This window comes from Physeter macrocephalus, unplaced genomic scaffold (genome assembly GCF_002837175.3).
Source record: "Physeter macrocephalus isolate SW-GA unplaced genomic scaffold, ASM283717v5 random_1, whole genome shotgun sequence".
NCBI lineage: Eukaryota > Metazoa > Chordata > Mammalia > Artiodactyla > Physeteridae > Physeter > Physeter macrocephalus.
This window is the reverse complement of record NW_021145287.1, coordinates 304,310-327,455: the sequence shown is the minus strand read 5'-3', so window position 1 is coordinate 327,455 and position 23,146 is coordinate 304,310. Positions and strand designations below refer to the sequence as shown.

At 63.2% G+C, this 23,146-nt stretch overlaps 1 protein-coding gene across 7 annotated transcripts; it reads right to left on the bottom strand.

Annotated features, from left to right (window-relative positions):
* Positions 1–140: 140 nt before the first annotated feature.
* Positions 141–23,113, bottom strand: PCNX3 (pecanex 3). 7 transcript variants are annotated; one of them, XM_028482993.2, is made up of 36 exons: positions 23,029–23,113; positions 22,413–22,621; positions 20,762–20,949; positions 20,435–20,534; positions 20,268–20,307; positions 20,071–20,166; positions 18,718–19,845; positions 18,086–18,209; positions 17,825–18,003; positions 17,522–17,612; positions 16,979–17,114; positions 15,599–15,759; positions 14,645–14,798; positions 14,327–14,359; positions 13,879–14,050; positions 13,665–13,775; positions 13,198–13,289; positions 12,927–13,036; positions 12,641–12,746; positions 12,449–12,541; positions 12,112–12,262; positions 10,811–10,955; positions 10,283–10,460; positions 9,411–9,519; positions 9,120–9,249; positions 8,644–8,702; positions 8,328–8,543; positions 7,426–7,679; positions 3,676–3,906; positions 3,405–3,508; positions 2,948–3,095; positions 2,625–2,855; positions 2,276–2,550; positions 1,242–1,375; positions 856–1,154; positions 141–779 (listed from the first exon to the last, which is right to left on the bottom strand). In XM_028482993.2, exons 3-36 carry the CDS (start codon positions 20,929–20,931, stop codon positions 585–587), a joined length of 5,955 nt encoding a protein of 1,984 aa, XP_028338794.1. In that variant the 5' UTR covers positions 20,932–20,949; positions 22,413–22,621; positions 23,029–23,113; the 3' UTR covers positions 141–584. The 7 variants fall into 7 exon arrangements, with proteins under 7 accessions (XP_028338794.1, XP_028338795.1, XP_023988966.1 ...); XM_028482994.2 differs by lacking the exon at positions 23,029–23,113 and having other exon boundaries at positions 20,762–20,841; positions 22,413–22,453; XM_024133198.3 differs by lacking the exons at positions 22,413–22,621; positions 23,029–23,113 and adding an exon at positions 21,322–21,998.
* Between the last annotated feature and the right edge of the window lie 33 nt (positions 23,114–23,146).

Genomic DNA, 23,146 nt, shown 5'->3' with positions numbered 1-23,146 from the left:
CCCACCCTGGTCTAACCTTGATCTTCATCATAGCCCAGCCCCACATCTTTCATCCCCCTCTGTGCTCATCCACCCTCCACCCAAACACCCCCAGATGGAAGAAGAAACTACCAACCAAAATCAAAAATAGTGTTATTAATTCTGGTGTCTCCGAAGCACGAAAAAAAAAAAAAAAAAAAAGAAGAAGAAAGAAAAAAAAAGAAAAAGAAACCCCCCTCCCCACATTTCAGCCCCAAGTCCAAGGCCAAGGGGCTACCCCAGCAGGCAGCGCAGGCCGAGGGGCCAAGTCAGTCCTGGCCATGGGCTTGAGGCAGGACCAGCCCATGGGTTTGGCTCTTAGGGCCCAGCTGGGATGCTGCCTGCCTCAGTTTGGGGAGCCCAGGCCCTGAATTAGGACGAGAGATCACGGGCCAAGGTCAGAGGTCTGGGCTACTCAGTTCTGGTGCTCTGGCTAAGGCAGCCAGAGGTCAGGGTTCACATGTGGGAGCCAAAGCCACTCAGTTCTGTGGTCCAGCAGAAAGGGCCAAAGGCTGGGGGTCCAAGTTTCTGAATCCTGGGCTGGGACCCAGAGGGCACCAGGCCACTCAGTACTGATGCTCCAGCAGGGGCTGGGCAGCCGGGCTCTCACGCTCCTCAGCGGGGGCAGGCCAGTCGCCCAGGGCCCCAGTGGGCGTGCCACTCTCAGGAGCACTGCTGTCCAAGCAAGGAATGTCCTGCACTGCTCTGGGGGGCGAGGCATCGGTGCTGATGTCCGGGCTGAGGCTGAGGTCTAGGGGCGCCTGAGGGAGGGGCGATAGGTTGGTAGGAGAGCAGACCCGAGCTGCCCAGGACCCGACCCTCCCGTAAGAACCTTACCTGAGATTTGGGGGTGCTTCCTTTAGGGCTCCCTGAGGCTGGCTCCCCCTCGGATCCCCCTAGCCCCTTCCGACCCCCCAGGCTCCACTTCCCACTGGGACCCTCAGAACTAAGGAGGCCAGGGCCAGGGGGCCTTGAGAGCCTGGGACCCTCAGTGGGGGCAGGAGAAGCGGGGGATGGTCCAGGGAGCCGAGGGGGTGGCCACTGCAGCAGAGGAGGGGGGCGCCCATCACCAGAGCCGCTCAGGGAGGGCCTCGGGCCCCAGGCAGGGCCTGGTGGGAGGGGCTGGTCACCACCGCCTGTGGGAGACAGACAAGAGGGCAGAGGCTGCAGTCGGCTAGGCTGCCCTCCGCACTCAGCGGTTCAGCGCGGCCCTGCCTGCTCACCTGCTGTGTTCTCAGGTGTGGGGTGTGCCAAGGGGGGGTTATTGCTGAGGGAGGTCAAGCCGCCGCCTCCACCACAGTCCGAGTCATCCACGTTCCCGCCACTGTTGCAGCCGGCACCACAGCCCTTGTGAAGCCTGGGGGAGGGGAGGCAGAGAAGAGGTTGGTAGGGGGTGGGAGATACAAAGACCTCACAAGCACAAGTCCCCAACCCAAGACAGGTCACCTACCATCTCAGAGCCCAGAGTGCTATTTCTGAAAGGTTTTTGCCATCTACCTTACAGGGCTCTTTTTTTTTTTTTTTTTAAGGCCGAACTGCGTGGCATGTGGGATCTTAGTTCCCTGACCGGGGACCGAACCCACACCGCCTGCAGTGGAAGCATGGAGTCTTAACCACTGAACCACCAGGGAAGTCCCTACAGGGCTTTTAAGGGAGGGCTTATCGGGGACTCCCCTGGTGGTCCAGTAGTAAAGATTCCACCTTACAACACAGGGGACACGGGTTCGATCCCTGGTCAGGGAACTAAGATCCCACATGCCGCAGAGCGACTAAGCCCATGTGCCACAACTACTGAGCTCGTGCGCCTCAACTAGAGCCCGAGTGCTGCCAACTACAGAGCCCATGGGCCCCGGAGCCTGCACGCCACAACTAGAGAAGAAAAAACCTGCTCGCCACAACTAGAGAGAAGCCCACATGCTGCAACAAAAGGTCCCGCACGCCTCAACGAAGATCGCACGTGCCACAACTAAGACCCGACGCAGCCAAAGACAAATAAAATAAATAATAAATAAATCTTAAAAAAAAAGGGAAGCGTCACCAACGGTGCTTCAGGCTAAAGGCCACCTTCAGCTCTGGCTGAGGGGGCGGGGTGTACGGCTGGGTCAGGCTCGGGGGAGGGGTCAGCTCTCGGGGCTCAATCCTGGCTCCAGCACTTCCTCAGTCAGACCCCGGAGAGAGCCGCTTCCTCTCTCCGAGCCCCGGCTTCCCGCCCCCTGACCCCAGCCTTGCGGGCTAGAGGCGGGGGGTCGGAGCTCACCTCTCCCAGCTGCGCAGAAGCCAGCGGGCGATGGCACCCAGGCTGACGGGGCCGCCCCACAGTGCCCGCAGCTGGGGATGGCTGCCGGCCAGCGAGGTGGTGAGGGGCGACACGTAGATGGGGTAGCCCAGCGGCTGGTCGCAGGAGGAATTGATCATGTTGCGGAGCGCCTGCTTGGCGTTCTGGATGCTGCCCCGCTCGGGGTTGCGGTTGCGCAGGAACACCAGCTCCTGCTGCTGCCCGGCCCACAGGCCGCGCACGCACTCGCGGTTCACCTGCGGAGGCCACACGTGGGGGTCAGGAGACCGCGCCAGGAAGGGGGCCGGGTCGGGCGAGCGGCCGTCCCCACCTTGATGACACGGAAGCTGAGGTGGCGCCGGTTGAGCATGATGATCTTGTACTCGTCGGAGGCGTCGTCCAAGACGTGCCGCAGCGCCAAGAGCGAGGGCGTGTTGCTGAGGATGGCGCTGCGCCAGGCCGGGTCACCCTCGTGGGAGATGACCAGCCGCTCCTCGTTGGCTGCGATGGCGTCATAGAGAGCGGCCGGCTCCTCATACTCATCTGGGGACGTGAAATGGTCCTGCGGGGAGGACGGAGGGCTGAGGTCAGCGGCCTGTGGCCTGGGCAGAGACCTCGCCCCCGCCCACCCTGCCTGGGCACACCTCTCCCTACCTGGTGGAGCTTGAGGGCCATGCGAACCCCAGGTGCCACCACGCGGTGAAGCAGGTCCATGTCGGCAAAGACCCACTCGTCGCGCGGGGAGGTGATACGGAAGTCCCCCTTAAACAGGGCGTGCAGGCCGTAGAGGAAGGGCTCCAGGCTGGGGACGAGGAGGAGGGGAGGTGAATGCACAGGGGGCTCCCGGGTTCCTGAGCTCTGACTCTACGTGCAGTGGTCAGAGCCGAGACGGCTCTTTATGCTGGGCCTCAGTTTCACCATCTTGACAAGTCAATCTCTGCCCGTGTCCCTCACAGGGCAGTGAGGAGCAGGCAAAGTCACAATGGGTAAAAGAGCCACAAAGAAGGAAGGACTGATGTGGCCCCTGGGGGCTGAGGCCAGAGGCCCAGAGCTCTTCATGGAGGTAGAGGAGGGAAGAGCGACAGGCCCGGCTGGACTTGCGGGCACTCACCTGGCCGACATGCTGTGCGAAGCTGTCCCCAGGGCCCGGCGGCCCAGCACACACAGGCCAAAACACAGCGTGACCAGCGGCGAGTTCCAATCCTGGTCCACAGGCTGCGGCACAAGGACCCCCGTCCCCAGAGCCCAGCTCAGACCTGGGACAGGGTACTGGGGGTGGGGGCTGGGGCCCAGGCCAAGGGAGGCTGAGGGTGAGAAGAACCTGCACGGGGAGGGGGGAGGCCGAGGGGGAGAAGGCAGCCCCAGGGTAGCGGTGGCCGGACCTGGCCGCGCCGGGAAGCGCAGTACTGGATCCACTGCAGGTGCACGGCGCAGAAGGAGGGCAGCGAGAGGCCAGAGAGGCGAAGGTCGTAGTCCTCATCCACGCTCAGCGAGAAGGTGGGGTCTGAGTCCGCGTAGCCAGGTGCCCGCACAGGACGCAGGGCTGTCGCGATGCCCTCGTGGCTCAGCCAGGCCTCCAGCTTTGGAGAGCGGCTCACATAGTAGATGATGCTCTGGGAGGAGAGGGCTGGGGTCAGTGACTGGGGGAGCGCCCTCGCCCTGGCCGCTGGAGGAGACAGCGTCAGGGTGGAGGGGCTTCTCCGTGGGAATTCCCCGGCGGTCCAGTGATTAGGGCTCCATGCTTTCGCTGCCAAGGCCCAGGGTTCGATCCCGGGTCAGGGAATCAGGACCCCGCAAGGCAGGCGGCGTGGCCAAAAAAAAAAAGAGGCTTCTCCCTTAGACTGAGCTGAAGTCGGCTTCCCAGGACACCCGTCCTGTGTCCCGTCTCAGCTCCCTGAAGCCCCACAGGCAAGTCTGCTGCCCTTCTCTCGGCCAGGGAGGGGGAAGGGGAAAGCCGACAGGAAGCAGCCCTCCTCACAGAGCATCCCCTGGAGGGTGGTGCACCGTGGCAAGTGCTTGGACGCTTGCCCTTCCCTCCTGCCCTGTATGTAAGGGGAACTGAGGCCCAGACAGACGACAGACTTGCCGGCGGTTACACAGCAGGGCAGGGCGAGCTGGCCAGCACAATACCACGATGCTGTGGCATCCAGACCTCAGGGGCCCCGGAAGGTCAGACTAAGGTCGTGGGGCCGCCTGCAGGCCAGTGGGGCCTAAGTGCCCCTAGGTCTTGGGCCCCTTGAGGCAGCTGAAGTGTGACAGCCACAGGGCTTCCCCTCAGAAAAAAAGCCAGAGGCACGGCGTCTGTGCCTGAAGTCCAGGGCTCCTAGACCCTTTAAGAGATTCTGCTGGCTTCTAAGCAGGGGTTTGGGCAAATGGAGAGGAGCTCTAGGAAGCAGGCAGCTGACGCAGCCAGCACGGACGGGCAGTCTGAGGCCGGCAGCTGGCAGCCAGTGAGGTTACTGGGATTCTGTGTGCTGCCCCGGGATGGAGCCAACGGGATGGGCTTCTGCCTGGGGAAGGGGTGGGAAGTCCAGAGCTGGGAAGTCCAGAGCTGGGGAGGCTGGCGCAGCTGGCCATGAACAGAGGGCACCTAGGCAGTAGGGGAGTCCAGCAGGGTCGCTCTGGTAGGACATGGAAAGGCTAAGAGCCTGGGCAAAATGGCCACAGTACAAGCCAGGAAGAGCCAAGGGCCTCAAATATCTCCCTGGGTGGTGATGGTGGGGACACCCGGAGGCCATGGCTATAGGTGGAGCCTCATCAGTTCGGTTCCCGGCACACAGCAGCTTGCCTGGTAGCTGGGAGCCTGGCCCCAGCATTGCCTCGGCTGTGGCAGGTGAGTGGGCAGTCTGGGGAGGGCTGGGTGCCCTCTTACCAAGAGGAAGGGGCACCAGGAGCCTAACGGGGTGAATGGGGGCAGGAGGGCTGTGGGGCAGCTTGGGCTCCGGGCAGACTGGCTCCAAACTGACCTTCTTGCTCAGAGGGCATCTCCGCAGCCCCCAAGAAGAACCAGAAAGAAAAACCTTGGGGACCGGGCGAGGAGCTGGCCTGGCACACAGAAGTGCTCCATGAACTTGCACAACCACAGGGTGTTCTACGGAACCAGCAATCCTGGGGCCCAGCCCTTACAGTGGTTCTCAGGAGGAACAGCGCCCGCCTGCAAGCATCTGCCGGCAGCTCAGCGGCTCTGCTCAGCGTTTCACGTGGGGCAGCTCACTGAATCCTCAGAAGCATCACGACTGCGGCATCTTTTCTGCCCTCATCCCACCTAACTGCAAGGATGGGTCTGTGAGCCTCAGTTTTCTCAACTGTGAAAGGGGTCGATTACACTGACCTCGCCTCTTCCAAGAGTTACTAAAAGAATCAAACAGCAGAATGAATGTGCCTGGGCTTGGAAATGCTAAGAGCACCCCAAAGCTTGGCTGCAGGTGGATGTGAGGGCCAGGGTCCCCGTGGCCACGAGAGTTGCACTGAATCTCTCACGCAACTGCACTCAGTGACTTCCACGGAAGGACGAGGGGTGGGAGGTGCCAAGGGGGGCTAAATCTGCACAGGAAGGCTCCGCCTGGTCTGCCAAGCCCAGGGCTGGATGGGACACATCCCTGAACTGCCCCAGGCCCGTGGGGCTGCCCTGCCCACCTGCCTCCCCGCAGGCCCCGCCTCAGCAGCCCCCATTCATCCTTCCAAACTTCAGCCCGTACTCCATCCTGGGCAGAGCCTTCCCTGGGTCCTCCAGGCGCCTCCACATGGCCGTGATCCTGCCCAGCCTTTGAGGCGGCTGCAGCAAGTCAGCTTCCCCTCAAGAAGCTGGGCAGGGGCGGCGCTCATCTCAGCCTGCTAGCCGGGGGCCTGGCTGGGGTCTGCTGCACCGCCGCGAGAAGCCTACGCTGGCCGAGAGGGAGGAAGTGGGGAGACCTGGGCAGGAGCGGCTCTCTCGAGACGGGGAGAGGAAGGTGGACAGGATTGTAACCCCTGGGTGACCTGCGGCTGGGAATGTCTTTTTCCGGACCGCAGCCTCTTTCTTGGTGACAGTAAGGATGGGGCGGGCTCACAAACCCCTCCCTAGGAGTGGACGGGTGGAAACATCCACAGCAGAGAAAGTACAGTTTCTCTGACAAGCGACACAGGTGGCGTGCCCGCTGGCAGCGAAGGACAGCTAGGGGATGCACAGGACTGCCCTAGAGAGAACCTCAGGTGGGCGGGCTCACCTGGGCCCCAATAGGCCACCCCTTCTGGGCCCACGACAAGCCCCAGGGCAGATGCTAAGAGAGCACGAGGGGACCTGTGACCCCCTACTCACCCCGCTCCTGAGCGCCCTCATCATCCCCGCCGCCTCACAGGACTGCGAGAATCCCCACTTCTCAAGGGGGGGTGACAGGCACAGCAAAGAAGGCAATACCTCAAGCTTCCCAGAACCCACTCCACGGCTCTCTTCGGACCCCACACCGTGCCTCACCAACCCCCTGCACGTCACCAGAGGCCTCGAGACCCTCAGGCCTGGCTTGGCGCGCCCAGGCTGAGACAGGGAGGACCAGGCCTGGGCTAAGCCTCGCTCTGGCACTTTCTCCTGATTCTAGGGCCTCAGGCAAGCCACTGTCCACATCTGAGGCAGCGGGACCTCTCCTGGAGGGTGTGGTGGGCTTCACCCGGCTCAGGAGAGGTGCCTGGCAGAGCCCAGCCCTCAGTGAGCACCGCTGCTTGGCAGCTGCTCCTAAGACTGTCGTTCCTGTCACCACCGTTACTATTATCGTCACCCTGGACTGGGGGGGCGTGGGGCGGGGCTGGTGGTCTAGAAGGCTGGCATCAGCAATGCCCCTCCCAGGACCAAAGCCCAGAGAGAGGATCTGTGCACGTGCTGCCCACCGGTCCCCAGGACTCACCACCCCACCTGAGCCTCCTGGAGGAGGGTGACAGGGGGCCCCCCGCCCCGGGCTCCCCACCGTCAAGAGTCACACGGGCCTCTGAGGCCCGCTGTCCAACAGTGACACTTTGGAGGCTGATGAAACTCTCTGAGGCCTCTGCTTCCCTTGGGCAAAACAGGCTCCCGAGGATCCAGAGGATGGCCTTCGGGATGCTCCCGGCCCGTGAGCACTCACCGGCGGGGACCCCTGCCCCCAGCCACCGGCCCCTCATACCCTGACGTAGTAGGTGACGAGGATCTTGCGGAGGTCGAAGACCTGCAGCATGGAGGCGGCGTTATTGTCGCTGATGCTGTAGCCCTCCAGCACGTACTTGCTGGCCGTCACCTCCCAGGCCAGCCAGCGCTGCCCGAAGGCGGCATTGAAGGACAGGACCCTCGGCAGGTGGCCAGGCTCGCAGCAGCAGCAGCCCTCATCCTCCTCCACGCCCTCTGTGATGGCCTCCACCTCACGCTGCTGGCAGTACGTACCTGCGGGGAAGGGGGGCTCCAGTCAGGGGGCCACAGGGACACCCCAGCCTGCCTCCTCCCCAGACAGTGCCCAGGCACCACCTCCCCGAGACACGACGCGAGTAACCACTACTAAGTGAACCGACTGACGAACAACCCCCTTTCTCCTCCTGACTCCCAGTGGCCACGGTGGGGTGGAACTGGGGCGTTGAGGGTTGGGGGGAGGGGACAGGGTCTGGTCCCTCATCCATAGATGCAAAGACTGAAGCTCAGGCTCGTGCTGCTCCCGAGCTGTGCCCAGAGCCCCTGTGCACTTGTGAGCCCCTTGCGAAGCTGGCACCTGCCAGGTACAGCTTCCTGAGGGCAAGGAGCCGGCTCACTCACCAGGGCTTATGTGTGGCCCCGCACCTGGTCCTGGCCTGAGACCGCGGAGCGGGCCAGCGGGAGCTCCAGGTCCGAGCTTTCATCAGAGCAGCCTGGTCGCTACAGACCCGCTGCAGTCAGGGCAGGGACGGGGCTGGGCCGGAGAGAGCCAGCCGCCTCACTGCTCGGACTAGGAAAGCCAGGCCCGGCGGGGAGAGCCCCTTGCTCAAGGGCCCCAGCAAACCGGAGCAGAGCAGGGCTACAGTCCGGCCCCGACACACCGTCAAACTCGGCCCCGCGACTCACCCCGGAACTCGAGGCCACGCAGCTGGAAGGTGACGAGGCCATTGCCGACCTCGATGAGGTGCACCAGGGCGTTGAGGTAGTCGGAGGCCAGGACGAAGCAGTCGCCGGGGCCGTAGTTGCCCCAGCGGCCCAGCACCAGGTCCCCACACAGCGTGTGCTGCAGCGAGCGAGTCAAGTGCTCGTAGAAGATCGAGTTGAGGTTGTTGTCATCGGCTCCTGGGACCCAGGATGGACGGACAGATGGACAACGTGACAAGTGAGCAAGGCTCCCTCCAGGAAGGCCCCGCCCTAACGCCCCCGAAGGCCGGGTACACACCAGGGTTCCGGTCCAGCTGTGTGACCAGGCGGGTGTTGGAATGGTCCACACGTTTAGTGCTGTTCAGCGAGGGCGACAACACAGGCGGCTGAGAGGGCGAGGCTGCCCAGGGCTCAGACGACTGCTCCCGCCGGCCCCGAACACCTCCCCTCCGAACCCGCACCCCTGCGCTCTGAGGCAGACGCCACGACAGCCCCATGACAGAGGGGGAGGCCGAGGCTCAGGGACATGAGGGGACTCACCCGGGACCGCACAGCCAGGAAGCCCAGGGTGCGAGCCCAAGGCCTCGGCCTGGCTCGAGCCCTGCCCCGTTTGGGTCAGCCGCCTCCCTGAAGCCGGCAGCGCCCCACCCAGCCTGGCCTCCAGACTCCTGCCCGTCTCCCAGCAACCTGCCCCCGCGTAGCCATCCCGCCCCTCTGCCACGCCCCTCTCGGGCACGCCCCCCGGCGCTGGCTTCTGTGTCCCACGAGACTCACTTGTAGTCGCGCTCCCAGAACTTGAGAGGCCGCGCGTAGGACATGACGAAGACGGCGCTACCCAGCAGGGGGTTGAGCGGCGTGGAGAAGAGCGCGGAGAGCAGGGCCTGGACGAACAGCATGGCCGAGTCTGGGCACGAGTCAAGGAGGTGGCAGGCAGGCAAGGCCCTCCCCGGCCTCCCTCACCGGCCCCCCACCCCCGTGCCAACCCGCCTGGCGGCCCCCAGCCCCATCCAGGCCGCGGTCCTCCCTGCACACCCGCACCCAGGCAGCAGGCGGCAGGCTGGGTACGTGGCACGGCGAAGGGCTGGGCAAAAGCGTGGAAAGCCGAGCCCCACGTGATCTGCCAGGGCGCGATGTAGGTCAGCACAAAACGCAGCTTGTACAGCAGGTCCCACAGCTGCAGGGTTGGAAGGGGGGAAGGTAAAAGATACGCAGATCACTCACGGGGGGCGGGGGGGGGGGTCCACCAAGTACCCACTCAGAGCCTTGGGGCTACGCCACTTGCTGCCTACATGGGAGTCAAGCTCAAGATCACTACCAGCCCTTACACTCTGGACCTGCTTCAAAGCCCCCGATACCATCAGCAGCTCCAGACAAAGCAGCCAAGGGGGCATTAGCCATTTAATTCGTAGAACCACTCCAGGAGCCTCCTCCTGCTGTCCCATTTCTCAGATGGGAAAACTGAGGTTTGAGAAGGTAGAGCAGTTAAAGGACTTGCTCAGGCCACGCCACTCTCAGTGATGACGCTGGGCCTCAACTGCGGTACCAAGAGTTAAGAGACAGTCACAGGCCCTGCCCTCAGAGGGGGACACAGTCTGGATCGCCCCCATCCTGGGTCAAGCCAGAAACCAGACTAGAATGGCCACATGAGTGAGCTGAAAGCTCAGGCCTGCGCTGGGGTCGCCCTGCAGGCACCACTGCAGACCTCCAGCACAGAGCCGGGGACCGGTCCTTTGTTCAAATCCCAGCTGACCACCAATTCTCCAGGAGACCGGAGGCAAACCACTTCCCTGCTTTAAACCTCAGCATGCTTGCTGCCCAGCCAGGAGCCGCTGCGAAGGCCCCCAGGGTGGCTAACGTGGACTGGGGAAAGTCACCCGCAGCAAAGCACGAGAGGCCCGCTCCCGCTGCACAGCCCGAGTCCTGCGGCACAGCCTCACCTTGCTGCAGAGCAGGGACACGAGGTAGTAGTCGAGCAGGAAGCCCTGGGAGAGGCGCGGGTAGTCGAAGTGGAAGAGCAGGACGGTGAAGGCCAAGCTCAGGTACTGCTGGGGCGGGCAGCAGAAGGCCGAGCGCAGCAGCTTCAGCCCAGCCACGGTCATCAGCAGCGCCCGGCAGCTGTGGGCGAGGGGTGGGCGTTAGGCACTGGGCGGACACTCGGCACAGTGGGTGTGGTGCCCATCCCTCGCTGGCCCTGGCCTGGGCTCTGCTGGGCAGGGCCCTGCTCTTCTGGGCCAGTGACTCTTCGGCTCTGCTCTCTAAAGAGGTCACCCCCTTCAGACACACTGGAGAGACACATCTCCTCTTGAAGAGGCAGCTGCTTCACCGGAAAGGGTGTCAGGAGCTGGGGGCCTACTTAAGCTTGCTGGGCAACTGAGGCAGGTGTCCTTCCCTCTCTGGGCCTCAGGCTCCCCCTGTGTCACACGGAGATGTAGGCGGCGGGACGGCAGGGGGCTGGCGGTCCTCACTAGAGACAGAACTGGTCCGCGTGGCTGACGACCGTGCGGGCGTCCACCGTGAGGGCGCTGAGCACCACGGCAGGGTGGATGAGGCACCTCTCCACACACTGCAGGCCAGCGTACAGCTTCTCAAACCACATCACCTGGGCAGCGCCTGCAACAAAAGGTGGGAAGGTAGGACTGCTGTCTAGCGCCGGGTCCTCTGCATTCCCCTGCAACCACGGGGCAGGACACGTGTGCTCTCCAAGGGAACCTGGACAGACGGCAAACCCCAGAACGTGGGGATGTGGCATTCTGGGTCCCTAGAGACCCCGAGCGGTTGCGGGGCAGGGGGTTGATCTCCGGCAGCCCAGACGAGGGCAATGAGGCCGATGAGGCCCAGGTCGGGTGTGTTGGGGGCTTAGGGCAGGTGCTCTGCCCATTCGGTTGTCTGTGAAACAAAGGCTGATAACGACACCCCACGTGCCCAGCGGAGCCGGGGCGGGCTGGGTGAGGCCAAGTACACAGTGATCCTCAGCCTCAAGGCCCTTCTGAAGGGGCCCCTGCCACTTGGCTCGAGCTGACTGAAGCCCCGTGGAGACGCTGGCCCAGTGGGCAAAATCCTTCATTGTTTATGAAAAAAAAAGGCACGTGGACCTTCGCGTAACAAATCCAGGCGTCTATGGCCTTTCCTGTTGGTCCAGTGGGTAAGACTCTGCGCTCCCAATGCAGGGGGCCCGGGTTCGATCCCTGGTCGGGTAACTAGATCCCACGTGCATGCTGCAACTCAGAGTCCGCATGCTGCAACTAAAGATCCCACAAGCCGCAACGAAGATCCCGTGCGCCGCAACTATGACCCGGAACAGCCAAGATAATAAACAAATAAATATTAAAGACAAAAGAAAAGAGTAAACAAACGCAAGTGTTTAAATATAGGTTCAGGGGTGTCTGTGTTGCAGAATTCGAGTAAAAACGCATGCCAGGCTGGTGTAGTTCATTGGTAGCCAACTTGTAATTCTCGACAATGTGTCCCTTTAAGGTCCTGGAGTTCTACTTCTCCCATCTCCTCAGAGACCGCAAGGCAGGTGGGAAAAGGGCAAAGCAGGCAGGGTGAAAGTGAGGCATGGGCTGAAGCGGGCGCAGGAATGGGTACAGAGGGCAGTGAAGGGGCCGCAGGGCCAGTGCCAGAGCGGACGGGGCGGTGTGGGCAGAGGCTGCCCCCTGCTGGCACTCTGAGCTGCGAGGCCTGTGCTCCCATCAGGCTGCAGGTCCGCTTGGAAATCGGGGCAGGAGGGGTGGAGGGGTCCCAGCCCGGGGAGGGGGGCACTCACCGCGCACTTCGTACTGGCTGTACTCCAGCGGCTTCAGCACGGGCTGTGACAGGCAGAACCAGGGCAGCTGTTTGCGGAGTTGCGGCAGCAGGTAATGTGTGAAGAAGCCCACGGCCCCAGCCAGGGCATACAACACAAAACCCAGCACGGACTGCAAGAGGGAGAGGCGGGAGGCTCAGCCAAGGGAAACGGGCCACAGGGCCACGGGGCCACCTGGTACAGGTCAGCCGGGGCGGAGAAGGACGTGAGGCCATGGCTGCCCAGGCCCTCAGGGCAACCGGGCTCCGGCAGAGACTGAGGTGGCGGGAGGGGGAGGGGTGGCCGGCGCCACACGAACCTTCAGGGCAATGAAGACGGTGCTGGCGCTGATGGCAAAGGTGAGCACGGCAATCACCACACACATCACCAGGTCAGAGTGCAGGACCTCACGCTGCAGGGTCAGGAAACGCCAGCTTGGGTGTCCCCGCCACCCAGTGGCTGACCACACCCCCGCACCCCAAGACTAGACCCTGACACTCCCGGTCCTCACCACTGACTGACGCATCTTGTCTGGCAGTGGGTCTGGGGGCTCGGCGCGGGCTGTCTCCAAGCTCCGCTCCTCCAGCTCAGGGAAGAGCCTGCTCCGGATCAGAGACCTGGGGGGGCATGCGAAGAGTCAGGGGCCCGGGGCTGGGGAGGCGGCCCCTCCTCCCACAGACACCCCCCCAACCCTTGCCACGTCAGGTGGTGACAGGCACATGCACAGACACACACACACAGACACACACAAACACGTACACACGTGCGCACACAGACAGGTACATGCGGGCACCCACCAGAGCACGGTGGGGTCACTGCTCTGCCGGCTTAGGTGGTAGGACAGCGCCACCAGGAGGCCACAGAAAACAGAGAAAAGGACGGGGACGTGCTGTTCTGGCCAAGGAGTCTGGGGAGAGAACCCATGCTGGTCAGAGGGGATGAGGATAAGCATGGTGGCGGGGGGCGGTCCCCCAACCGTGGGAGAAGCCACTGCTGAGCCCAATTCACAGCCCTGTCCCAACAACCCCCTGGGCTTCGGTGTGCCCGCCACCGACAGGTCATCCTTACCTTGATGGCTCCGAGGCAGAAGCCGTAGAGCAGGGCAGCAGCCAGCAAGCTGCGCGAGAGGCTGAAGACCGCAGCTAGTGGGCTGGTGGCGGCTGCGACGTGAGCGAGCGACAGCCTTTAGTAAAGCCCAGCTCCTACCTGCCGGCCGCCCACCCACCACCCCCCGCTGCCCCTCAACCCCCCCCCCCCCAGACCCCGTCCCCAGCCCACTGTTCTTTGCTCCCCCCAGCCCGGAGAGGCCTTCGGAACCCCTGGCATTCTTGGGTTTAAACCACTTGCCTGCGGAGGGGACAGGAGGGGAAGGGAGGGGAGGGGAAGGGAGGGGAGGGGAAGAGATGGGCTCTCAGAATCCACCATGTAGCCGCGGGAGAAGGCCCAGCGAACAGCCAGAGCCGCAGCCATAACCCATAGCCCCTCCTGGGCCCCGCACTGCCTCCACATCCCTGAGCCACCCGTGGGCCCCATACCTGTGCCCCCAAAGCCGTGCATATCTATCTGCTCCAGCAGGTACATGAGACAGGTGTTCACCTGGGGCAGGAGGCCCAGGAGAAAGACGAACGGGAAGCACAAGGTGAACACTGGCAGGGAGGGGAAGCGGAGGCCCGGTCAGCCTGCAGGCTGCCCCTCGGCCCGCCCTTGGGGCCTCGCTCCCTGGGCAACCTCAACCCTGCCCGGCCTTACCAGTGGCTACATCACGGGCGCAGAAGAAGAAGGAGGCAGAGAAGAGCGTGAGGCCATAGAGGGAGACGGGCGGGAAAGGCTGAGCTGAGCCCAGGGCGTCCAGCAGCCAGATGAGCAGACAGCAGATACAGAAGTAGACAGGCCGGCTGTATGCGATCACCCAGTTGTGGCCCTGGGGAGGGGGGCCTGTGAGGCGCCGGGCCTCCCCAACTGAACACACTACTTGCACGTGCACACACACACGCTCGTGTGTCCCGTGCCTGGCCCTGGGTCCAAGACAGAGAGCCTGGCAGGCTGGGGGCAGAAGGACCGAGGAGCCAGGGCTGATGGGGGTGGTTGAGGGAGCCCTGCCTCTCCCCCAGCCGACCCCCTCCCCACCTGGTCCCAGTCCCACCCAGGGCCCAGGCCTGAGCCTCGCGGGGAAAGGTGCTGCTCTGCTGGTACTCACGTGCATGGGGGATGCCGCGTCAGGCTGCACGCTCTGGAAGAGACAAGAGCTACACTGGTGATGAGAGCCAGTGCCCACGGGAGGGTCAAAGGCCCCAGGATCTGTTCGATTCCACTTCTGGGCCCTTACGAATGACCAGGGCAGGCCCCTGAACTGTCCTGAGCTTCAGTTCTCTCGTTTGTAGGATGGGGGGTGGGCTACAGGGGATCTGAAGCATCTTAACTGCTTTCGAGCTCAACCCGCTCAAGAGGGGTCCGGGGAAGGGGCGTGCATCTGGGAAGAGATGCGAGGGAAGAGACCCAGGAAGCCGGGGCTGACCTTCAGCAGGGAATACTGGCAGGAGGCGATGACCAGGCAGAACTGGAAGACCCAGATGTCGGCGAAGAAGCCCTTGAGCAGCAGCAGGTAGCCCAGGAAGGCGACGAGGCTGCTCAGGCCGACACCGAGAACGTTCTCCACCAGCCCCCGTGTCCTGGAGAGACAGCAGGGTCAGAGCACACCCACCCCCCCACCTGCTAGTGGGGCAAGGGGCTAGGGGATGGGGGAAACAGGACGCAGCCACAGAGGCCCATGTCCAGGCCGGTGTCCACGCCAGCCGTCACCCTGAGTACGTGAAGCCATGCCCTCTCAGGGCCAGGGCCAGGTGGCGCCCGCTCCAGGAAGCCACCCCACTGCTACCCTGCCTCCCGATCCCAGTCTTTGCCCCCTCTAGACCCTGAGGCCTCAGGTGCCACCACTCTGGCATCTGCCCATCTCCTGCTCCCCCTCACTATGCTATGCACACAGGCAATGCCCCCAAAACACCGGTCACGGTGCCGGGAGAAATCCAGAGCACAGGAAGCCAGGACACAGGCTCCAGGCCCAAATCGTTCACCCCGACAACAAACATCTGATCTCTCTAACTTTCTGGGCCTCAGTTTCCTCCCGAAAAAAGGGAAAGCTAAGACAGATGGTTTGTTAGCTTTTCCAGGGTACAGGGTTCAATTTAATTGACGCTCACCCAGAAGCAAACAAGAAACAACACACTGAACGGTAACAACGTCTCCAGCAAAGCTTTGGGAGAGGAGCGACCAGAGCACCACCCGCTTGGCCACCCCTCTGCACCCAGAAGCACCTAAAGAAATCCCACTGCAGACTCCGGCTCTCCACGCACCCTCAGCGACCCCAGGAGTTAGGTTCTCCGTTGCCATGATGGCCTCCACACGTTCAGAGTCTGGAAGGCCAGGGGCCAGGGACGATCAAGGACTGGGGGCTGAGGGGGTGGGTGCTCACCGGTCCAGCAGGGCCAGCAGGGCGAGCCGCTCGTAGCGCACAGAGGTCCAGCGGCCGGGAAGAAGCCAGTACTTGTAGCTGTGCTGGGCCCGGGGCGGCGCCTCCTCCATCAGTGTCTGCTCCTGGGATTCGTGCAGGGAGTCCTGGTCCAGCAGGTCAAACTGCGGTCCCCATGGCCGCGGCCATCAGCCCCGCACCCCCCGCCCCCGTGGTCCACTGCCACCCCCCAGCACACACTGGCTGGTCAACACAGAAAGTCCCCACCGTGTAGCAGCCCCGCAGCCTGCCCTGACCCTCCATCCAAGGGCCTACTCCTTCCTCCAGCTTCCTAGGACGGGGCTCAGTGGCCGTGGGGGCTTCCGGGGCTGCCGGACGCCAGGATTACTAGCTCCTGTGTCTGTCTTCCCCACTCAGGCAGCATCTCCCGCCTCTTCCTGGGCTCAGAGAAATCCACCTTATCCTTCGGGAGCCAGCACAAACTACCCTCCCCCCAGACAAAGCCCTCAGGGTCACTCTGAACCCCGCACCCTGGAGCACATGGAACGCTGGCCCTGAGAACAGGCCTGGGTGCCAGGGCCAGCGCGCTGAGGCCCTGGACCAACTACCTAATCTCTTCAGGCTTCTCGTGTCTTTAATTCAGCAAGTGTTTACGGATACAACTACGAGCCTGTCCCTGTGCTGGGCTCTGGAGAGCCCAGCAGCACAGCCCCTGCCTCTGGAGGAGACCCTCGGCTGTGGAAGGACAACACTGCTATCCCACATGACCGTCAGGAGAATAAACGCATCAGGAAGGGGCACATGGGGCTTCTGGGCGCTGCCCATGGCCTCTCTGTGGCCCTGGGCGTGTGGGTGCTACTTTCCTGACTGTTGTTTAACTCTGAGCCTGTGTCTCATACATCCCTAGTACTTCTGTTATCCCCTGGCCAACCACATCAGTTATCGCTCACGTCGGGATGCTTTCAGAAACGAAAGGAGGTGCTCTTACTAGCTCTGCGGAGACGGACAAACTCGAACAGCACGCCTCAAGACCTCCCGCGCCGGGCGCCCAGCACAGGAAGCAGCACTGCCACCGCTAGGTGAGCTCCACTGCCCCTTCTGCAAGTGCCACTGCTAACACCCACCGTCCCCACTAACTGTGGGCCCCTCCAGGGTAAACAAGACCATTCCAGACACGTTCGTCAAACGAGTAAATAAGTGACTCCTTGAGCCATTCAGGTCCAGGACCTGTGCACCCTGTGCTGGCCATCAAAGGTCAAGACAGCTACCTCAGGGCCCCTGGAGCCCTCACTCAGGGTGACCTGTCCCTCCTGGTGCCTGGGTGAATGCTCGGTGGTCTGCACCCCTCCCCCTGCAGGTCCTTCCCCGACGCTGGCTCCTCACCTCTGGGATCTCCAGGGGCACTCGGCGCACCTGCATGCCCTGCAGGACCACGGGCCGCGGCTGCAGCAGGTTCAAGCCACCTGTTGCCTCTGGGACATCAGCCGAGTGGAAGCTGGAGGAATGCGAGTGGCGGTCCCTGTGGGAACAGCAGCCGTGAGGGTCGGGGCTGTGGGTGAGGCTGGGAATGGAATGGGGTCGAGGCCAAGGCCAGGCCATGACTGGGGGCCCAAGGGAGCTGCTCCAATACCCAGGAGCACAGGGGTGTCCAGAGGAAACAGGTGGCAGAAGTGCCTCCCTCCCAGGACCTGGGCCTCCTGGAAGGCCCTGAAAGCCTCCTGCTTGGCAGGGCCACGGAGCCAGAGACCCAAGGGATCCCTGCAGGCCCACCCTTCACCGCTCCCTGCCCTTCACCGCCACCCACCCTCCTCTCCTCCTAGAGGTCTGAGCTGCCCCTGCCCAGCCCGAAGAAGGAAGACAGAAAACTCCCCAGAAATGGCAGCCCCGCAGCTGCGGGGTCGGGAGAGCCCAAGCCTGGAGACTCACCAGGCTCCATTGGCTGCCTGCTCCCCCTGCTGCCCTACAGGGTTCTCGTAGCCGCCTCCAGCCAGGCCAAAGGTGTAGGAACGCCGCACGCCTGGAGCACAGGTGTGGGACACAAGGCAGCCTGTCAGGGACAGGAGCACCGAGGCCCAACCCACGTGGGCACCAGGGCCATCAAGTGAGGAAAACCCTCTGCTGGGTTCCCCTGGATGGCAGCCCAGCCCCTGGGCACCAAGAGCACAGCTGCCGGGGCGATGACCCTCAGCGGGAGGGAAGGAGGCTTGGCCACGGACCGGGGGGGCTCACCACTCTCGTCGTAGAAGTAGTGCACAGCACCCTCGGAGGTGTCGTCGAAGGTGCAGGCCTCGTGCACGTTGGCGCCGGCCCGAGTGAGCAGCAGCGAGGAGGCGAAGTGCAGGGCAGAGGGCAGCGTCAGCGCCCGGGAGTGGGAGGCAGCCCGGCCCCGCTGAGCTTCCTGCAGGCTGCTGGGGAGGGGTCGGCTCATGGTCAGCACCCCTTAGAGCCAGCCGGCCCCCACTCCCGTCCAAGCAGCCGGCGGGTGCTCACCTCGGCGGCGAGCCCATGAGCGAGGCGGGGGGGGTAGGGTTGCTGCCGGCATTGTGACGCCTCCGGATGGCCTGTGCCCGCCTCACGCTGCTTGAGCGGTCCCGCTTGCCAGTCTCCTCGGCAGCTGACCAGAGAGAGAGAGGCCCCCCGAGCGTGAGTGACAGAGGCTTGGACAGAGCCTGAGGGAGGGTTGGGGGAGGGGGGAGACAGGTGCCCCTGCATGGATGGAGGTAAAGGTCAGGCCTAGTCCAACCATATCCCGCCTCTGTGGCCCAGCCAGATCACCTAACGATGCGGGCCTCAGTTTCCACATGTGGAAACAAGGACGTGATCTGCTCTGCCCCACTGGTGACCCAGGAGAATGAGCATGGCTACTGAGAGTCCTCAAAGAGCAAAGGCTCAGGTGCTACCTGCAGGACCTGGGGCCAGGTGCCTGAGGTCTCTGCCTCGGTCTCCTCACCACTCCAGCCTTGCTTATCTGAGGCGCCTGGCAGCCAACGTCACTAGGTCGCTGTGTCCTTGTCCATCTGCTGCCTGAGACAGAGGCTGACCAGGTCCACTCCAGCTGCCTCTGGCCCAAACCCACGTCCCTACCGAGCTCGCCTCCCCCCAGCTCTGGAGCCGGCACTCACCTCCCCCCACAGCACCATCCTCCTGCAGCTCCCCCCGCCAGCCAGGCTGGTTGGCCGCAGGTCCCCGGCGGGCCTCGGCGGGCAGCACAGCGGGCTCACCGGCTGCCAGCTCCACCCCCGCCTGGACCTCCAGCTCAGCCTTGGAGCCAGCCAGGGGGCCCCTCAGGCCATCACCCCCCGCCCCGTCCATGCTCAGCACGCGGGCGTGTGTTTTGGCGCTGGCGGTACTAGGCGTCCGCTGGGTCCCATAGGGCCGCTTGGGAGGCACAGCCGTCCCCTCCTCAGCCCCCTGGGGGGCCCGTCGTTTCCGGGGCCCCCCCGCCGCACCCCGAGAACTCTCAGGGGAATAGCAGGAAGTGGACGAGGAGCTGTCGGTGCTGTAGCGGCGCTGGGACCGGAGGCTGGAGGCCGGGCTCAGTTCACTGCCCTCGCTGGTGTCATCGTCCTCGAAGAAGCCCCCGCCTTCCAGCAGCGGCCGCCGAGGGGCACGGCCAGCGGGGGAGTGTCTTCGCACAGGTGGCCGCCGTTTGCTAGGCCGCAGCAGGGCCAAGTCCTTGGGCCGTACAACCAGGAGCGGCTCAACCGGGCCCGGAGGCGTCCCTGCTCCTACGACTGTGTCAAAGGAACGCAGCGTGTCATCTGAGGGGACCCCGGCATCTGGTGAAGCGGGCAGCTCTGCCTCCGAGGGTGGGTCTGTGTCGCTGCCCTCGGGGGCTTGCCCACCGGGGGGGCTGTCCAGGTGGGTCGAGTTGGTCTTCTCACTCTTGAAGCTGCTCAACGTTTCCCTGTCAGTGCCACTGAAGCAGGAATCTGAAGAGCCGGCTTTCTGGGGCGTGGGCTCACCCGAGCCCCGCCGGTCCAGGGGCCGGTAGCCGCCCGCTCCCCGGCGGTGTTCCCGTCGACTGCTGGTCCTCACCAGGGCCCGGTCGGGCCGGGTCAGCGTCAGGAAGCTCTTGCTCAGCTCCTGGCTGAGGCTGCCCTTCAGCAGGGGGCTCATGGGAGTGTCAGCCACGCTGCTCCCACTCCAGGGGGCGCCATCTCCAGCCAGGGGAGAACGTTCTGAAGAGTCCGTGCTGGGGAGAGATGGGTTTGGGGCAGCCCCTGGAGGCGTCTGGGGGAGGTCTCCAACTATGAGAAGAGAAAAAGACAGAAGACGACAGAATGGCATTCTGCAAAAGGGACTGGTGGCTGACGGGGGTCCTATGGCCCCGCTTTCTGAGAACCCAGTGGGGCAGGACGCTGAGGAGGTCCCATCTGAGAGAACACAGAGAGCCCAGGGAAGTAAAAGTTGGGGCGACTCAAAGACAAGACAACTAGTCTTCTCCCCAGGCTCTTGCCAACGTGCCCACTCACTCAGCTTCTCCTGTGAGCTTAGCTTCAGCATCTCTCGATCGGCAGAAGTCACGATCACGTTGTTGCTGCCCTGCTCCCGCACCAGCTCCTTGATGTCTGCAACCACAGCCCCAGAGGCGTCAGCAGGACCTCAAGGCCTCCACGTACCATCCCCTGCTCCACACCACCACCTTCAGCTCTGAACAGCAGCCACCTACCTCTGAGGGGCCCAGAGTCCTCCATCCGGGGCAGCAACTCCTGAGCAATACAAAAAAAAAAAAGTACGAAGGAGCAAACAGGGCAAACAGTCGGCTCAGGACATACCCATGTTGGGGACAGGCTCTCAGGAAAGGAGTGGGGAAGGGAGAGGGTCAGGACCACTCACCGAGACCTGGTTGAAGCCAAACACGGAATGCTGAGAGCTACAGCGTACGGGGGGTGTGGAACTCACTTTTCGAAACACTGTCATTTCCACTCCAGGGTCCCTAGCAGCGGAAAAGAACAGTAGCTTTCAGCTAACCTTCCCTCTTCGCATAATACTTCTCCCACCGTCGCCATCGCTCTACTCTCTGCACAGATCCCCCTGATAAATCCAGGGCCAACCATAGAACATTCAACCGTTCGTGGACCTAAGCCCCTTCTCCATCCTCCAGTGCTCAGGCCCAGGCACCAAGGACCCTCCATTTCCAACACAGGCCCTGCCTCGCCCCACCTGGGTAGATTGCCGTCCCCCTGGGCAGGCTCTTCCTCTGGCTCCCCCATGGTAGAGTTGCGCTTCTCCACAATCTCGCCCTGGTCGAACATAGCATGCAGCCGATAGTTCACAGTCTTGATGGCAGCGAAGATGACAGCCACCACAAGGCAGTACACACCAGCCACCATCAAGCTGGGGGGCAGGACCTGGAGGCGGCAGCAAGTCAGGTCCCTCTTCACACAGCCCTGCCCCCGTGGGGTGGACCTACAGCCACAGTCAAGGCTAGGATTCACAAATTCACAACAGGACTTCACTGCCCCTGCATACAACTAGTAAGAAAGCCCTGTCGGGGGGGTCCTGTCTTCTTTCTAACTGGAGAGAAACTAAGTGAGGGTCTCAAGGTCACCCAGGCCAGAAAATTTTGCCCTCTCCTCCACACACTCCAAACTCCTCATTGAGTCCTCTTCCTACGTTCCAGTGCCCAAGCCACAGCCCAGAATCCCTGCCAGGTTTCACCCCTCCGTGACATCTGCCCTCCCTTTCCCCGGCGGGAGTTACAGGTGGCGACAGCGTCTCACCATGTACAGTAAGAAAGGAAAGGTGAGCAGGAAGATCCAGACATAGAGGTGGAAGCAGTTGGAGAAGGTGCTCTGGTGCGGGTCGAAGAACCAACCGCCGGTGAGCGAGGCCCACACCCCCTGGCGCAGGATCTGCAATACCTGCGACCCCATGGCCCCGCCGCTGCTGCGCGCGCCCTCCTCCCGGGACCCTCATGGGGGCGGCCCCCGGCCCATGCCCCGCGTGGCGCCCGAGGGCCCCGGGGCCCGGCCTCGCGCTCACGCCATGGCCTCCCCCAGCGGAGGAGAGAGATCGGTGGGGCTAGGGTGCGAGCAGGGGGCGGGGCCGGCCCGGGCAGTCAGCGGTGCGAGACCCAGGCGCGGGGGTGGAGACGCATCAGAGGCGGGGTCCGGGCCCCCACCCCCGGCCCAGATCTGCTTCCAAGGGCCGGGCCGGCAGGCAAGCGCAGGGCACGGGCCGGGCACCCGTCGGCGGCATCCAGAGGTGGGCGTGGGGTGGATGCTCTGGGGGTGCAGGCGACGGCTCCCTCGGTTCCGGCCCGGGGAAAGCCCTGGTACCCTGAGGTCCACTTCCGGGGTCACAGGTCACTCGCTTTGGGCTCCGCGCTCGCCCCGCTTCTGCGGGAGCCGGCCCAAGGGGGAGGCCGGAAGAAGGAGCCGCGAGCCGCCAACCTGCAGTGGCGCATGCGCCCAACGAGCCCAGTTGGGACCCGGAAAAGGAAAACCTGGCGGCTTGAATGCGCAAGCGCAGGGAAGTGGCGGCGCGATAAGAAGCGGGAGAGTCCTATTGGGCGTGCGCAAAGTTCAGGTCTAAGGGAAGGGACGGTCCGAAAGGCAGAAGCGCTTGGGCGCATGCGCACACCTAAACGTTGCCAATCTAGCGGAGACCACTGGGCGGAACCCAAGGGATAGTTGAGGGGCCGTCTAGTAAAGGCGGAGTTAACTGGCGCAAAATTCTCCCAGTGAGTTACAAGAGGCGGGGAAAAGGATGGAGGCGCGGATCTCCCTTGGCTAAAGCGACAGTTCGCTACGGGAGCACGCCCCTCTAGGTCCGCCCTTTTTAGCGATGGGCCCGAAACCTCACGTACTACCTCTACTTCCAGGTCAGAGTTCAGACTTAGGATTGTAGAGAGCGACCTTCCAAGAACAGGCAGGAATAATCGAAGTAGGATAGCGTCGTTTTTCTTAAAGTGACAGGCTCAAGGCAATTGGGGTCAATCCAGCGGTTACGAGGGCGGCTTAGCTATTCTGAATCCAATCACTGAGCAAATTTCTTGACCGCAGTTTCAGGCTTCCGCCCCTTCATGGGGAAGAGGCATGAATAAGTGGATTGTTTCCCAGGTGAGGGCGAGAGGAGAGCCTTAGACACCTCGTTCCAAGAGCTCGAGGTGCAGCCAGTTCCGTCCTCCTTGTCTTACCCACCCCCATCCCACTAGCTCTGCAAAGCTGAGCTTCTGGCCCCAGTTTCAGATACGAAGAGAATGAGGCGCAGAGAGGATGGGTCCCACAGCCCTGCAACTTCGGAGCCAAGACCAAACTCGGGTTTGCCCCTCTCCCAAGCCCGATTCTTTGCCCCAATTTTGCTGATGCGGATGTAGAGAGTGGGGATGGCCCGTCCTCAGTAGAAATCAACTTGGACCCTAAACCTGCTGTCATGGGGGGTCGGGGCTACCCTTCCCGACCTTCTGCCTCTCATTGCCCGCCTACCCGGGAACTCCCAGGCCCGGTGGCCCCGCAGCCTCTGGGAGGGGAGCGGTGCTACCCGCCCGCGTCATCTGATGCTGTTTCCTGCAGGAGGGAGAACAGCGGAAAAAAGTGAAACTCC

Coding starts and splice junctions, on each gene's coding strand:
- PCNX3 (XM_024133198.3), bottom strand. CDS start 21,474: ATGGGGTCGCAGGTATTGCAGATCCTGCGCCAGGGGGTGTGGGCCTCG. Junction 12,263..12,448: donor CCGTCTTCATTGCCCTGAAG/GTTCGTGTGGCG, acceptor TCCCTCTTGCAG/TCCGTGCTGGGTTTTGTGTT. Junction 10,461..10,810: donor GCGGACCAGTTCTGTCTCTA/GTGAGGACCGCC, acceptor CCTCGCCCACAG/CTGCCGGGCGCTGCTGATGA.